General features: G+C 56.3%; 1 protein-coding gene across 2 annotated transcripts in view; it reads left to right on the plus strand.

Annotated features, from left to right (window-relative positions):
• Window positions 1-14,982, plus strand: part of AXIN1 (axin 1) — a 54,747-nt gene that overhangs the window by 22,251 nt on the left and 17,514 nt on the right. For both annotated transcript variants that reach the window (XM_008696700.2, XM_008696699.2), the window contains exons 2-3: window positions 10,146-10,286; window positions 13,221-13,317. In XM_008696700.2, the coding sequence (XP_008694922.1) occupies window positions 10,146-10,286; window positions 13,221-13,317 (238 nt within the window). The remainder of the gene's footprint in view (window positions 1-10,145; window positions 10,287-13,220; window positions 13,318-14,982) is intronic.

A 14,982-nucleotide genomic window follows, 5' to 3' on the forward strand; every position in this document is an offset into this window, starting at 1 on the left:
GCGCTCTGCAGGGAGACGTGAGCTGTGCGCAGGGAGAGGAGCCCACAGGTGTAGACAGCAGCGTCACCAGAGGTGGAGGAGACGGCCGTGCGAATCGGTACGGGTAGGTCACAGGATGGCCAGAGGCGACCGGAAGTAACGCTGACCGTGGCCCAGGCGCCAGCGAACATGTGTGCCCAGAGACGGTGCGTTGCTGCGCAGTCGCCTGGAGGTGAGGGGGGCGCGGTCGGCCCTCCAGGCCTCTCCAGGGCGGCCTTGGTGTCCTGTGGGCCCTGGGCCCCAGCGAGGCCTGCACCTGCGTGTTCGAGTGACAGGTCAGAACCCCGAAGGCTGCCCTGGGCAGAGTGCGCTGGCGAGGACGTGAGCTGCGGCAGGGGGGAGGCGGCTTATCTCCGCCCCACAGCAAGCGGGTGGGGTGACGGTGGCCCGGCGGTCTGTCTGCACTGGTGCTCTCCGTGTCGTCTGTGAGCTGCCTGAGTGGAGGGACAGACGGCGAATCCTGGGACACTGGCCGCCTCCTCGTGGTGGCCTCCCTGAGGTCGGCGCACAGACTCGACTGCGGCGCTCTGGCTCGGGCTTGTCCCTCAGCGCAGCAAGGACAGGGGAGCCGCGCAGGGGGCAGGTTTAGTCAGAGCGAGGCAACGGCAAGCTGGCAACCAGGCCGCCTCCTTGGCCCTTCCTGCCGTCAGCCAGCTTTTCCATTTAATAAAAGAGATGACAACCTCCTTCTTCTCTTTCTTTCCTTCTAGAGAGAGAGAGTGAGCGAGTGCAGGGCTTGGCGCGGGGCTGGATCTCACGACCCTGAGATCATGCCCTGAGCCTAAATTGAGAGTCGGTTGCTTAACTGACAGCCACCCAGATGCCCCCAAGAGATGACCGCTTTAAAGTGGGAACACTTTCCCTGCCTCCAGTCCCTGGTCTGTCCCGTGTGGCGGCCCGCTCTCCTGTGTCTGCTGTCTTCCAGGCCAGGCCACCCCACCTCACTCTATCCCCTGCTTCGACTTATACGAGTGGCCGCATCGCCCTCTCCCCAGACTCTTTGGTGAGGCCCTCTGCACTGAGAACCAAGAGTGAAGCCCCCAGTGTAGTCCCAGCTTGGGGGGCCTGGCCGGGCTTTGCCTTCCGACTTTCTCATCCTCCCGCCTGCATTTTCTTCAGCGTCTCACAGGCCCCGGCACGAGGTATGTAACTTGCCTCTCCTCCGTCTCCTTGTCTCGGGACAAGTGTACGGGGAGCACACATTCTGATCTGTCGTATCTGTAAGTAGACGACCGTGTCGCATACTGTGAGAACCAAGTGAGCGCCCTTGTTTGGAGAGGAGAGCCCGGGTTGGAGCAGCGCACGAAAGCTCACTCCGCTCTCCTCTTTCTGCTCTTCAGTTTTATCGCTCCTTCCCAGAGATTCTGTATCTCTTCGGTTTTCTACACACTTTTTAAAAGCACAGAAGCAGAAACCCAATCCCCACGTCTCTCCTGGCATCGTTCCAGGAGCACTGTGGTCTCCTAGAGTGAGGCCCTGACTTGCTCCCGCCTGCCAGTGTGCGTGGGCCTGTGAGGCCTGCGGGTTCTTCTGTCTCTGCTTTTGCAGGCGAGGACCCCCGGCACGGCCACAGGACTAGCAGAAGGAAGAGTGGGGCAGGTCCTGCTGAAAGTGGGGACGAATGTGCTGGTTAGGCAGAGTGGAGCGCTAACCAGGACCCGGGTCCAAGCTGTAGCTGCCTTCACGCAGGCATCTTGGTGTGAGCGGGGCGTGCGGAGGAGGAAGCCAGCATTGGTCACTGTTTGCACAATGACAGGTCTTCTGCCTCTCCTTATACCATGAGGAGTTTGAGGGAAGAGACATGGGGGAAGGTGCTCACAGCCCCTGCTTCCTACCTACCTGACCAAAGGCCAGACTTGGTGCTTTGGGGGCCGAGGTCTCCTGACCAGCCCTCTGCTGAAACAGCTGTGGCCGGGTACACGCCTGGGGTCTGCCTCTGAGTGACGGCAGGGGGGTGAGGTGTGCGAGGGCGGGGGAGACAGGCCGGCTGTGAGGGGTCTCCGTGGAGGTGAGTGACGGGAGCCTGGGGTTCATATGTTGTTCTCTCCCCCGTTACACAAGTAAACATTTCTTAGGGTCAAAACTGTGTTCAAGAGCTGATGAGACTAAGCGTACAGAGGAAAATCCAACGAGCAAACTACCAGGGAGGATCTCTAGCTCTGAGGTCAAATTTGGGCCTTTCTTTTGTCAGCGCGTAGGGCTGGGGGCACAAATCCCAGCCTCGGACCAGGGCTGCTTCTGCACTGGGCCAGGTGACCCGGAAGCAGGGACTCAAAGCCAGAGTCACCCCAGGAGCACGGGCCTCAGACTGGTGCGCGTGATTCTGGCATCTGGCAGAAGGCACTTCGTCCAAACCCACAGCTACTCCTGCAGAAAACTCTCTAACAATGGCCAGTCCGCAGCTACAGGCGGCCGGAGACGCAGAGTGGGAGCCACCGGAAGCAGACGCCAGAGTAAGCCTCGGCAGAGCTCCAGACGTGGGGTGTCGGACAGCTTGTAAAACGGAAGCTCTCTCAAGCCCAGGAATTGGTGGTTCACCTGACAGGCCCTCCAGACGACAGCAGAGGGAGCAGCGATGTGGCGACTTGCAAGCAGCCAAATAGGTCTTGTAGGGCAGTGCCGTGTGATGGCGCACGCCGCCGCACCGTTGCGAGGGCCCCTGCTGCGCGGCCCGCATTCCTAAGGAGCTGCGGTTTTAATTCCTGTAATTATGATCACACAGAAGTAGCGTGTGTGGCTCGTGGTCACCATAGAGGGTGGTTTAAGAAGTTAGGGTATGCAAGCCAAAATGAAAATCCCGCGGATAGACTTAAAGATGAGTCCACTGGAGGACGCGCTGGAAGCAGTGATCCACAGGGCAGCGAGGCAGAGCAGGAGGGGACCCCGACGCCTTCACACGGACAACAGGCAGTCAACTCAGGAGGAAACAACCTTCGAGAAGCAGCCACAGGTCTGACAGTGTGCAGTGACAGGCAGTAATGGCCAGTGGGGCTCTGTGCACCATTCCAGAGGGGACTCACGACGACGGGGGAAGGCCCAAAGTGCTCAAGGGTCAGTGTGAGCAAAGGACTGATAAACACGTGGGTGACCAGTCATGTTTCGGGCTTCAGAACACACCCACACGGGGAATTCCATTCCAGGCAGCAGCAGCTTGCCAGCCAGAGACACGTAAATGCTGCCACGCTGCCTCGAGGTCCTAAATCGCACGGAAGGAGAGGCCGGGGCATCAGCAGACTTCAGATTCGGTATCTATGGCAGTGGAGCTCATACACTGACACACTTGTGTATGTGGTGTAGACGTGCTTGAGCTAGTTGGGTGTCGGTATTGCAAAGGGACAAGTCTGGACATAGGAGTGACTTTGCTAGGGGCAGGGCTTGTGGCGTATGTGGCCCTGAGCACACTGCCAAGGTCAGGAAGTGGGGGTCAGGTACAAAGGGCTGGTTTACTGTCTCTGTGCCAGGCGCCGCTGAGGGCACCACCAAGGAAACAGAGCTGGGATGGGGAGGTCAGAGCAGGAGCTCATGTGACGTCCTTGACCCATTAGCCATGAGGCCCACCTGTCGCTCAGCTGACCAGAGACCTCCGGACTTGCTTAGGGAAGGCAGTGTGGAGACGTTGGGGCCTGGTCCCCGACCTTCCCTCCAGACCGACGTGAGTGCGAGAGGCCAGGGGGCCAGCCCTTCAGCCTGAGCGCTTTTCTGCCATGCCGAGTGGACATGTAAGGCATTATCTTTGTGTCGGAGCAAACGGACATGACGGAAAGGACAGTGCAGCAGGTGCCTGATTTCTGAGTAAAAGATCACGAGACTCTCACTCGAGGGCGCTTGACAGAGGAGGCTGAAAGCAGCGTCCCGGTGAGGCAAGGGCGCAGATGAAGGGTGTAGGTAGTCGGGCGGTGGAGAGGTCTCATCGACAGCCTGGGTGCAGTGCAAGTGGGGTGATGTCTTTCTCATCCAGAGGATTTCTAGACGGCACGAGGTCTCACGCGTCTGGTGTCAGATAATCAGGGCAAACCTGCTGCTGAGAAGAGCTAAAATATTGAGGACTTTTTTTTATTTTTTATTTTTATTTTATTTACTTTTTTTAGAGAGAAGGAGGAGCGGGGGGGTTGGGGAGAGAATTTTTTAAAAAATCTGATTGAGGGGCGCCTGGGTGGCTCAGTCGGTTGAGCGACTGCCTTTGGCTGGAGTCATGATCCTGGAGTCCCAGGATGGAGTCCTGCATCTCCCTCTCCCACTCCCCCTGCTCGTGCTCTCTCTCAGATAAATAAATAAATAAAATCTTTAAAAAAAAAAATCTGAGTGAAGGCGGGGCGCTTGTGTGGCTCGGTCAGTTGCACGTCCAGCTCTCGGTTTTGGCTCAGGTTGGGATCTCCGGGTCCTGAGATCGAGCCCCACGTCGCGCCCTGCGCTCAGTGTGGAGTCTGCTTGTCCCTCTCCCTCCCCCTGCTTGTGCAGGTGCCCTCTCCCTCTCTCTCTCAAATAAATAAAATCTTAGAAAAACCAAACCAGAACAAAAACTTTTTGTAGCTAACCAAGCAGGGTGGAGCGGCAGCCACATTGATGGGGAGGGGCCTGGAGAGTGAGCCGGGGAGCACGGCTGGCTTTTGGGCTCCAGCTGGCCCCGGCCCGCCCAGGAGGGAGCTATCCCACCTCCGAGCAGGTGCAGTCTTGGAAGTACACAGGCCCTCCACGCGTCTGCAGCCCGTCGCAGCAGCTCTCCGTTCCTGACACGCGGTTACGGTGCTGGGGGTTCCTGGTGCCCCAGCTGCATGCCGTGTCACATGCACGTGCTCTGGAGAGGAATGGGTCATCCGGGGCTGCCCGTGTAGAAGGATTTTCACACACACTGTCTGGTCCTCCATCCACAATAGCCAGATACCTTATGAAGAGTAGCCATGTGCTCAGGGATGTAAGACAATAGGATTTAAAAAAATGAGGGAAAACCACGGAGATCCAGATAATGCAGGTAACGGACACCGTCTTGGTGAAAGTCTCTGGACTGGGGCAGGGGATGCCAGAGAGCGAGGGAGTGTTCGTAGGCTGACAGAGCCGTGCCAGGGATGAGCAGAGAAGAAAGTAACGTATTCTAATCCACGGGATGGAGTAACAGTCCGAGAGTCTACACAGATGTAACTAAAGGCAGGTGGAGAGAACGTGTTTGTGGTGGTGGTGGTTGTTTAAGATTTTATTTATTTGAGAGAGGGGGAGAGCACAGAGGCAGAGGGAAGAAGCAGACTCCCCGCTGAGCAGGGAGCCCGATGCGGGACTCGATCCCAGGACCCTGGGATCCTGACCTGAGCCGAAGGCAGATGCTTCACCGAGGGAGCCACCCAGGCGCCCCAACATGTTCCTTACAGTGGAACGCCAGTGACGAAATACGATCTAATGAAGGAGCTAGAAAATCTTTGGTTGGTAACAGAATTTGCATGTAATCTCAGAGTAGCTCCCCACAAATTACCTATTAATTACAAAATAAAACTAATAGAGTGGAAAAAGTTGGCAGGCACTTGGTTTGCTACCAGTATTGGGACCAAACAACCTAAATGTTCTTGGTGTGATTCAGCATCATTTCTGTGATGCTCCTGCCGAAAAATGAGCACCGTGGATCTCACCGTGGGGACCACGAGCTGCGCTGTGCGGTACCTGGCCTCGGCTCCTGCGAGTGTCCTACCGCCAAGGGGAAGACTGGTGAGAGGCGGCGGGAGACACAGGACCGTCCTAGGAAAGTGGAACAACTCTAAAAGCCATCACTGGGACAGCGAAACCAGTCTTCGTCCTCTGGGGTAGCAGCTCTGTCTCACCAGTGTCGGACACCTGCTGCCCTTGTTCCGCGGCCTGTCCGGGCTCAGCGTGGGGAGCAGCGCCCCAGTGAGTAGCCTGGGCACTAGCAGTGGGGCAGTCCCCATGAGCCAGCGCGAGGACCTGTGTGGCGGCACGCGGGCTGGTACCTCACCGCCCCCCACGGAGCAGGCCACATTCCCCAGGGCCCAGGGGGCCAGGCCTCTCTTTCAGACCCTGCCTCCCATTCTCTCAGACACACCGTCAGTGCAGTTGCTGGATCCAGCTGCTGTCCTAGGTTCTGGTTCCACAGCGGCTGTCCCATTATATGTTCCCACCGGCAGCACACAAGCGTTCTAGAGAAACAGATTTCCAACCCAGTGAAAATCTCTCTGGAGAGTGAAGGAGATGAGGACAGCCAGCTGCCACCCCTGCCCCTTCCCAAAGGAGACCATTCAAAAGAGCGAGCTGTCAGGTCGAGACTCCCTGATGGACATACGCAGGTAACACTAGGGGACCGTCCACGGGACAAAACAATACTAACAGTGTCCTGTGGGTGTAAGGCGTTTACAGAGTTAAAACACAGGATACCGACAGCACATGAGTGTACGGGGGAAGTGAACGGAATTAATTCTGACCTTGTGTTGGGGGGCGGGGGGGCGGTCTTTGATATGTCAGGGCACCTGTTGTGACCGTCACAGGAACCACTAAAAGCGTAAAAGGGTTATTTTGTTAGAGGAGATGGAAAATAAAAATTATCCCCAAAGAAGGCAAGAAAGAACAGAAGAGTATGGAGCAGAAGGCCAACAGAAAGCAAGTAATGAGACGGTGGACGACCCCCTCTGTCAGTGATCACACACGGTGCAGCGGGGTCAAAGGCTGCAATGTGAAGAGAAAGTTGTCCAGCAGGATCTTAAAAAGGCTAGCTTTTACAAAAGACACACAGATAAAAAAATATATCCAGTTAAACGTCAAAAGAAGGAGACCCAGCGTTCTGCAAACAGCAGCCAAAGAGAAGGGAACGCACAGGTAGGACGTGTTCCTGGTCAGGCCTGTTCGGGTCGGTTCCGTCGAGGTTTTATTCGGAGAACTTGAAAGGTACAGAGAAGTCAGGCGGCACCTGAGGAATTGGCTACGTTTGCTGTGCCCATGCGTGTGCGTGCACACACGTGCACACACACGTGCACACACACACTCCCCGTCTCCGGTTCCTGGCTGGCTTGTGGGGACGGTTTCCCCCACTGACATTTCCTCTCACAGGTCACTGGCCGGGACTTCGTCGTGTCAGCCGGCAGTGAAGGCCCAGGGCCCTAACGGTCCTCGTCCCAAGGGCCAGCTCTACTGTCTGGAAGGTTAAAAAGGGAAGCGTAACCAGTAGCTCCTCGATCTTTCTGGTCTCTCTGGTTGGCGCTTTCTTTTTCTCTCCCGTTTATCGTCTGAGCTTGGAGCCCATGTACACCGTGGGCTTTGCTCTGTACTGGAGGCTGCAGAAAATTAAGAAACTCTGTTTTTCTTGCTTTTTGCCTTAAAGATGGACGTTTTATTTTTTAAAGTTTTATTTATTTAAGTAATCTCTATACCCAATGTGGAGTTTGAACTCACCACGCTGAGGTCAGGAGTCGCATGCCAGCCGGGAGCCCCAAAGATGGACTCTCTTTATCCATGTGAAAGGCACGCCGGGACCTGTCTGGGGAGGAAAGTGGAAGTCCTGCTGGACCTGGTTCCTGCCGCGTGGGGGAAGGGCAGAGGCCAGTGTGGGCAGGTGCGGGGCTCCGGGCCTCTGCCCTTCCCAGCATGGTCTGTGGGCTGGGGCTTTCCTGCCAGGGTCCTTTTTTCTCTTTAATTTGAAGATTTTTTTCTCGTTTGACCAAACGGGTATTTATAGAAAGTTACCAAAGTTTAATGTTTTTTAGATGAAACAGGGAAACGAAAAAGCAGTTTATTTAGCACTTAGCCTGGGATCAGAATTTCAGTAGTGGTTTTTATGGTGACAGTGTTGCTGGTTTTATTTTTTCAAGTACGGAAGAGGAATAACAGTGTCATTTAAAAATAATATTTTATGATGCGGGCACCTGGCTGGCTCCGTTGGTAGAGTGAGCGACTCTTGATCTCCAGGTCGTGAGTTCAAGCCCCACGTTGGGACTAGAGCTTACTTTAAAAAATAAAGTAAAAATAAAATAAAAATGAAATTGTGTGATATTGCAGCTCACTTTGTTTTGTCAGGTTCATGTCATCTTAATCTGGACGAGGAGGTGTAAACAAACATGGGACCAGGGCCCGGCCGTCCGTGTCACTGTGCACATTCCCACCCTTCCTGCAAGCCTTTGGACAGACTCTGTTCCTAAGAGCCTTCGCGACCCTGCCTTGGCCGTCCTTTGGCTGGAACTTGTTTGTGGCCCCAGGGAGGTGTCAGGCTGCGGTGGGTGGATCAGGAAGAGCGTGGGTGCTGTGGGACTGTGACTGGATCCTCTCTGGCTTGGGGACGTGGAGCTGGTGGGTAAGTTATGGGTCTGTGTCGCTGGCCACCCCTGTGGCCTCACTGGCTGGAATGGGAGGACCACGTGGCTAGCACTCTTCTGGTCTGCTTCCCCCAAGACCGTGGATGCTCAGACGCCCCGGGAGCGTTGGGCCTCTCTCCCAGCTGCGGTGCCTGACCCGGCCCAGCCCTGCACATCCTGCGTGATGGGTGTTCAGGATACTGAGGTGCCTGGTCCCGAGTCGTGTTTAAGCGTCTTTTCTCGTTGTGTGCATGGTTAGAATTGGGGCTTCCAGAAAGTTCTTTCAGTCGGGTGACAGTCGTCCACAAGGGCTTCTGTCAGCTTAGAAGCAGTCTCGTCTCCCCTCCTTCTGCATTGAGGGTACTGGCGTCTGAGGGTTGGGCTGACACCCCAGGTCCCCCACCCTTGGTGCTGGCTGTTGTTCACACGTGTGACAAGCGTTTGGGTCCTGTTATCAGAACTGAGGCTGGAGCTCAAGGAGGGACTGTGTCCCGGGCCTAGTGTACAAATCACTGAGCACTTGACATGGGTACCCCACCCACCGGGAAGGCTTGCCGAGCCCCCATCGTGCCGTAGGCATCAGGGAACCTTCTGTCGTTTGTCCCTTGGCCTACGACCTATGTGTCGCTACGCGAGGACAGTCTTGGAGAGAGGAGGCGGCGTTGGAGCACGCTGTGGTGACGTGGCGGTGGGGGCGGGGTGGCGCGTAGACAGGACGAGCGCAGCCTGCAGAAGGAGGCGCATGGAGGGATGACGAAGACTGGCGTCGAGGGTGCTAGCAGCCGACTCTCTATTTTGACGCAAGGGAATGAGGTGGATTTATACACCCACGATTTTAGGTAAAGTTCTAAATTAAAAAAAAAAACACCAAACTATTGGAGCATTTGAAGAAAAATAAAAGAATGTATTTTTAATCTTGGAATGAGAAAGGCCTGCCTACTAAGATACAAAAAAATCTATGAAGGAAAAGATTGGTCAGTCTGATTTCATAGAAATGAAAACCTTTATGTGACCAAAATCAATCTAAACAAAGTTAGAAAAGTAACATTTAGGGAGAAAGTATTTTTCGCATATGTAGCTAGAAGTTAATAGTAAGAATATTTAAAGGCTTCGGTAGACTCTGGGAAGCTCCTAACATCCCAGTGGAAAATAGACGAAAGGTGTGAGCAGGTGACTGACAGAGGACAGGACGTAAGTGGTGCGCGAACGGCCGCCCTGTCATCTCGGGGAGACACAGACTGAAACCCGGTGGCATGTGCTGGCGAACCTGTGTGTGGTCCCAGTGCCTGAAAGGTGAAGCAAGTGACCAGAAGGCAGCGTGACATCCTTTCCCCCTCCTGTCTCGCACCTTCCGTCCCGTGACCGTTCTCGGACGTGTGCACGAGAGTCCTGGCCGCCTGGACCTCCGGTGTCCATGCACGCTTGCAGGAAGCACGTGAGGTCGTGGGCTCCGGTGTTGGTGCTGCTCCCTGTGAGGTGGGGCTTCCTTTGCAGCAAATAAGCCTGCACACAGCGCTCTTGAGAAGACAAGCAGGGCAGCGTGTCCCGTTGCAGTTAGGTGCGTAGAAACGCAAATCCAGATGGTGGCCTGTGTGCTCACTCGGGTGGCTGTCTAAATGCACAGGAAAGCTCTGGAAGACGCCCAGGGCTTCAGCGATCCGTCTGGGGAAAGCAGCGGGCCGCAGGCAGGACGGAGACACTGGCCCTCTGTGCTGTCTCTTCCAGAGGGTTTGCGTGCGTGGTTCATGAATCAGGACGTCTCAGTGACAAAGTGGGCAAGCGTGACGTGCTGCTGGGCTGCCGCTGATGTTTGCTCCCTCTTCACAGGTGCGGGTCCTGGCGGGAGCCTGTCAACCCCTACTATGTCAGCTCCGGCTACGCCCTCGCCCCGGCCACCAGTGCCAACGACAGCGAGCAGCAGAGCCTGTCCAGCGACGCGGACAGCCTGTCCCTCACCGACAGCAGCGTGTGAGTCCCCTCCCCTCAGTGCATCCTGGGCCATTCCCAGTGGGGGCTTTGTCTTCCCGGAAACGTTGTGTGGCCCCCCAGCTGGTGCACAGACAGGCTGCACTGCCCGAAGGATCGTTCCACACGCTGAGTTTACAGTAGCTGCTTCCCTCTGAGGCCAAGGCTGCTGGGACCTTGGAAGGAGGGGAAGACCGTTGGGGGGGACTTACTTTAAAGATGGGTGGCTGAGCAGAGCGGGCGGCGGCAGTGGCGCTCCCCCCCGCCCTCCCCACCAAGGATATTTGCTGTGCAGGGGTCCCTCTTTGTCAGTGCCCTCCTGTCACTGTTCCAGATCTAGTCCCTGTCACATACTCTGCGTAGGAGATGGGACGACGGGAGCCAGAGGGGAGCTGGTACGGCCGGTTCTGTGCCGGCCCCAGTGCCCGGAGGACTGAGGGATAGCTGCTGGGGCTGCATGTGTCCGAGAGGCCTCGGCAGCTGTCTGGAGCCACCAGGAACCTCAGCGTCCTTCAGTGGCCACAGTGGACCTTATTCTTCCATTGTGCTCTCCAGGGAAGCCCTCCCTTTGTGGGAAAGTACATATTTTCTGACACTCCACTTTGCTTTTTGGCGGGTGGCTTTTTTGGGACCCAAATGCACATCAAAAGTTTGATGGTGTAAAACACTCTATGGTTATATCAGGGCGTGGGCCTACCAGCCTGCCAAGGTCACCTGGGGTCATGGCTGCCATGAATGCCAGATTTACCCTAGTTTCAGTCAACTGACTGCCACTGATAGGTCCCTGGCCAAGGTGGGGGAGGGGGGTGCGGCTGGGGGCGGAACCCCAGCGCTCTCCACCACCGTTGGGGCCAGAAGGAAGCCTTTGGCGGGGACAGTGAGCAGGTGTGGGGCACCCTCCACCTCCACCCCAGGACTGCAGGGGGTGGGAGTGGCAGCTGTCAGCCGGCCACCAGGGGTTTCTCCCCTAGCCAGCTTGTTTCTTCATGTGAAAGAATAGGGTTCCTAAACCCGTCTTTCCGTAGGAAGCATGTCTTAAAACTGTGGTCCCGCTTCCTGTAGCATTTGCCTAGTTCGTGCCTCTTCTTTGCCTGTGTCCACGTGTTCCTCCGACCATGCCCGTGGTGTGCAGTCACGGCCAGCGTGCGCCGTTTCCGGGCCACAGCAGCCAGCCCCCATCACTGCACGTCTGGGACACCTTCTCTTTTTCTCTTTGGTGACCGACCACGTGGTGGTGACATCAGGAGACGGGTCTCTCTCGATCGTCTCATCCTTTGTGTCACACCTTTAAGATAAAGTGTTGACTGTGTTTAGTAACTTCTTACTTGAAAGGACCGTGGTCTCAGCAGGACCCGCCACGACCCACACGCGCAGTTGACAGCTTGGGATGGGCATTTGTAGCATTCGGTTTCCTCTTCCCTGAAACTGGCTACTACAATGAAGATTAATTTGCCAGCACAATTTTTCTTGAAAAGTCTCTTAATTCTCTCTAAGAGAAGGACACGTATTTGCTAAAGAAAAGAACTAAAGATTTTAAAATATTTTTTTCCCAATATTCTATTCATCTTGGTTTACGCTAAGACTCAGAAAGTAGGAATAGTCGATTCGGAATGTTAAGATATCGGAATATGTATCAGAGGCAAAAAGTAGGATTGCGTGTTTCATCTGCAGTATTTCTACTGGGCGCAGCTGCCCTCAGCACGTCAACCACACAGTGAAAACGGTGGCGTGGCTTACTGGACTTTGGACGTGGGTGTCCAAGGACAGCGTCCGATCTGCAGAGGCCTGTGGAATTTTTAAGTGCTGGTCAAAGCATGTGAGAAACAAACAGTCTGATGGCTCAGGACACCTGAACAAAACTGTAGGGCCATGTAAAGATGTTTCAAATGCATTTGACTCACCTGTTCCTTGACAGGTGAGCCCCTTAAGTGCCCCTGCCGGACTGCTGAGCCAATAACACTGCACACCCAGCTGGTGCCCTGACAGCCAGGGATACTAAGGCAGTGACAGGAGAGACAGACTGTCCCAGGCTTTCCACCTCGCCCTGAACCAGAGTGCACCCTTTCCAGCTAGACAGGGGCTCTGAGGCATGGGATTGAAGAGGAGAACGTGACATTCCTGCCTGCCTACAATGCCACTGAGCTGGCGGGGGGGGGGCTGCCCGGGACGTGGGTCAGGGCACGCTGGGCACCATGTGCTGGTACCATGGGCAACTGCCCAACACTTACTAAAGTGAGATCAGCATTGTGGCCGCACTTGTGAACCCTGCTGTCGAGTAAGAGCAGCCCTGCTGTGACAGTGCCCCAGCCCCATCCCCCCACCGGCCCCCGGCCCCCACCCCCTTCCGCTCGAGCCGCTCTGGGGAAGGAGGCCAGGGGACTCAGATCTCGACGGCACCCACTGCAGACCAAGGAGGTCCACGTCTTCCGACAGCCAGACGATCAAGAGCCTCATCCCTTCCAGCTGTCAGAGTCGGCAGGCCACCTCAGAGTCCTTCGTGACAAGGAGATAGGGACCCAGAGAAGCCACCCTCTCTCAGCATCCCGCTCTGGCGGGCATCGTCATGGCCTTTGGGCTCCTGTTAGCCACTGTGCTTCCCAGAGTAGCTTGCTTGCTTTATCTATTTATTTTAAAGATTTTATTTCTTTATTTGACAGAGAGAGAGAGCACAGGTGGGGGGAGGAGCTGCAGGCAGAGAGAGAAGCAGGCTTCCTGCTGAGCAGGGAGCCCGATGTGGGGCTTGGTCCCAGGGTCCCAGGATCATGACCTGAGCCCAAGGCAGACGCTTAACCTACTGAGCCACCCAGGCGCCCCTAAATAAATAAATCTTTAAAAAAAAAAAAAAAAGGAGAAACCATTCTTAGCTATGAAGCCGTGGAAAGCAGGCCGTGCAGTGTTGTGTGTGCACTCACACCGGGCTGTCTGTCTTCTGGACAGGGATGGAATCCCACCGTACAGGATCCGCAAGCAGCACCGCCGGGAGATGCAGGAGAGTGTCCAGGTCAACGGGCGGGTGCCTCTACCTCACATTCCTGTAAGTTCCCGCGGCATAGCCATCCCCTCCCCATCAGTGAGGTTGGGGCTCACCAGCCCTCTTGGACCGTACCCGTCCCTTCTCCCTACCGCACCTGGCCGCTGTGGCACTGGGCAATGGGAAAGACACTTGCCTGGGTTCCTGCGGGTTCAGCTCACATCCAGGCACAGGACGTGGTCGCACGCGGTCACACCCTGCAGGCTGGAGGGAGCCGCACGGGCGGCTTAAAGGTCCAGCCTGCACAGTCCCTTCAGAGGAGCAAGGAGTGCCTGGTGCAGCACGTGCCAGGCAGTCCTCACCCATCCTGTTAAATGAGGTGCTTCTCCTTGAGGTGGGAGGGCGGCTCTGAGCCCATCACTGGCTTGATGCCCCGGCCCGGCCCCTGCACGGGCCTCCTGACGGTGGCTGCATCGTCGGGAGGCCTGGCGGCGACATTTAGTGACCCCAGTCCCAAGTTACTGTGAGCAAGTTCTGTGGAAGCCGCCTCTGCTTCGCCTCTTAGGGTGAACGCGGTGAGGTGACTGGTTCTCCTGACTGTGGGCGCTGGGCAGCCTGTCTCCACCCGCAGAGTTCCCCTGTGGGTGAGGGAGGGAGTAGCTTTCCTTATTTTGGCACACTGTCTGAACGGGAGAACTTGTCAGGAAAGAGAAGGAAAGCTTACGGTTGCCTCCAGCCCGTTGGCGGCTGTGAGCACCCGTGGGCGGTTTTCTCTGCAGGGTCACTGCAGACCCGTCTGTAGTCAGGCTCCTCATTGGTCTTCTAGCTCTTTCAGATACTTAATTTTCAAACAAGAATCGTGATGGTTGACGGTTGAGAAGAAACGATGTGGGTGTGCTCTTACTTACCAGCATTCTGTCACCTCCCAGCCAGCCCTCCGCACGGCCCACATGTGGCCTCAACTAGGCACTGACGGTGTGTGTGTGGGGAGCGTATGTGTGCGAGTGCACTGGTGCGTGTGCGTGCTGCCGGCGACCGCTTGGGGCTCCCTCTCAGGGAGCGCCAGCCTGGCTCCTGCTGTCTGGAGCAGCCTGGGCCTGAGCCCAGACAGGTGCCTGCGCCTGCCATCACCTCACTGTGTGGTACAGCCCGCGTCTCTCAGCTCTGCTCAGTGGACACTTAAACTCAGAACTGGCTGTGAGCAGGGGAAGCAGAAGGGGCATCCCATGTCCCCGAAAGGAAGGGAGTGAGTGGACACAGGAGCCACGCAGAGGCGCTCCCTCCCCCTGGCTCAGCTGGGCGTCCGCGTTCATGGTGGGGCAGGAGAAGTCTGCGTCTCTGCTAGCACAACAGACAAGGAGCGTGTGCTGGGGAGCAGGACACTGATGCCAACCCCGATCGTCCCTCAGGAAGTATTTGCTCACCGTGGGAAGAAGCGACAGACGGAGCCGCCCCCGTCAGGACAGAGAGGAGGGCCTGGCGCCCCCCAGGGGCCTTTTGCTAGGGATGTCACCAGGACACGGCCCAACTTAAGGGCCGTTGTGCACAAGAACTGGCTTCAGAATTGTAGAAGTCACCGGGTCATGAGAGTCCAGGGGAGACAGGAGTGCAGGGATACAGCCCTGCTGAGCACCACAGGCCTCAGTGGGGCAGGAGGAAAAGCAGTGTGGGGCCCTCGTGGCCTTAGGGTCTGGGGTGCTGCCTCAGAAAACCCTCCCGTGTAGGACA

This window comes from Ursus maritimus, unplaced genomic scaffold (assembly GCF_017311325.1).
Source record: "Ursus maritimus isolate PB19 unplaced genomic scaffold, ASM1731132v1 scaffold_2, whole genome shotgun sequence".
In the NCBI taxonomy this organism is placed as follows: Eukaryota; Metazoa; Chordata; class Mammalia; order Carnivora; family Ursidae; genus Ursus; species Ursus maritimus.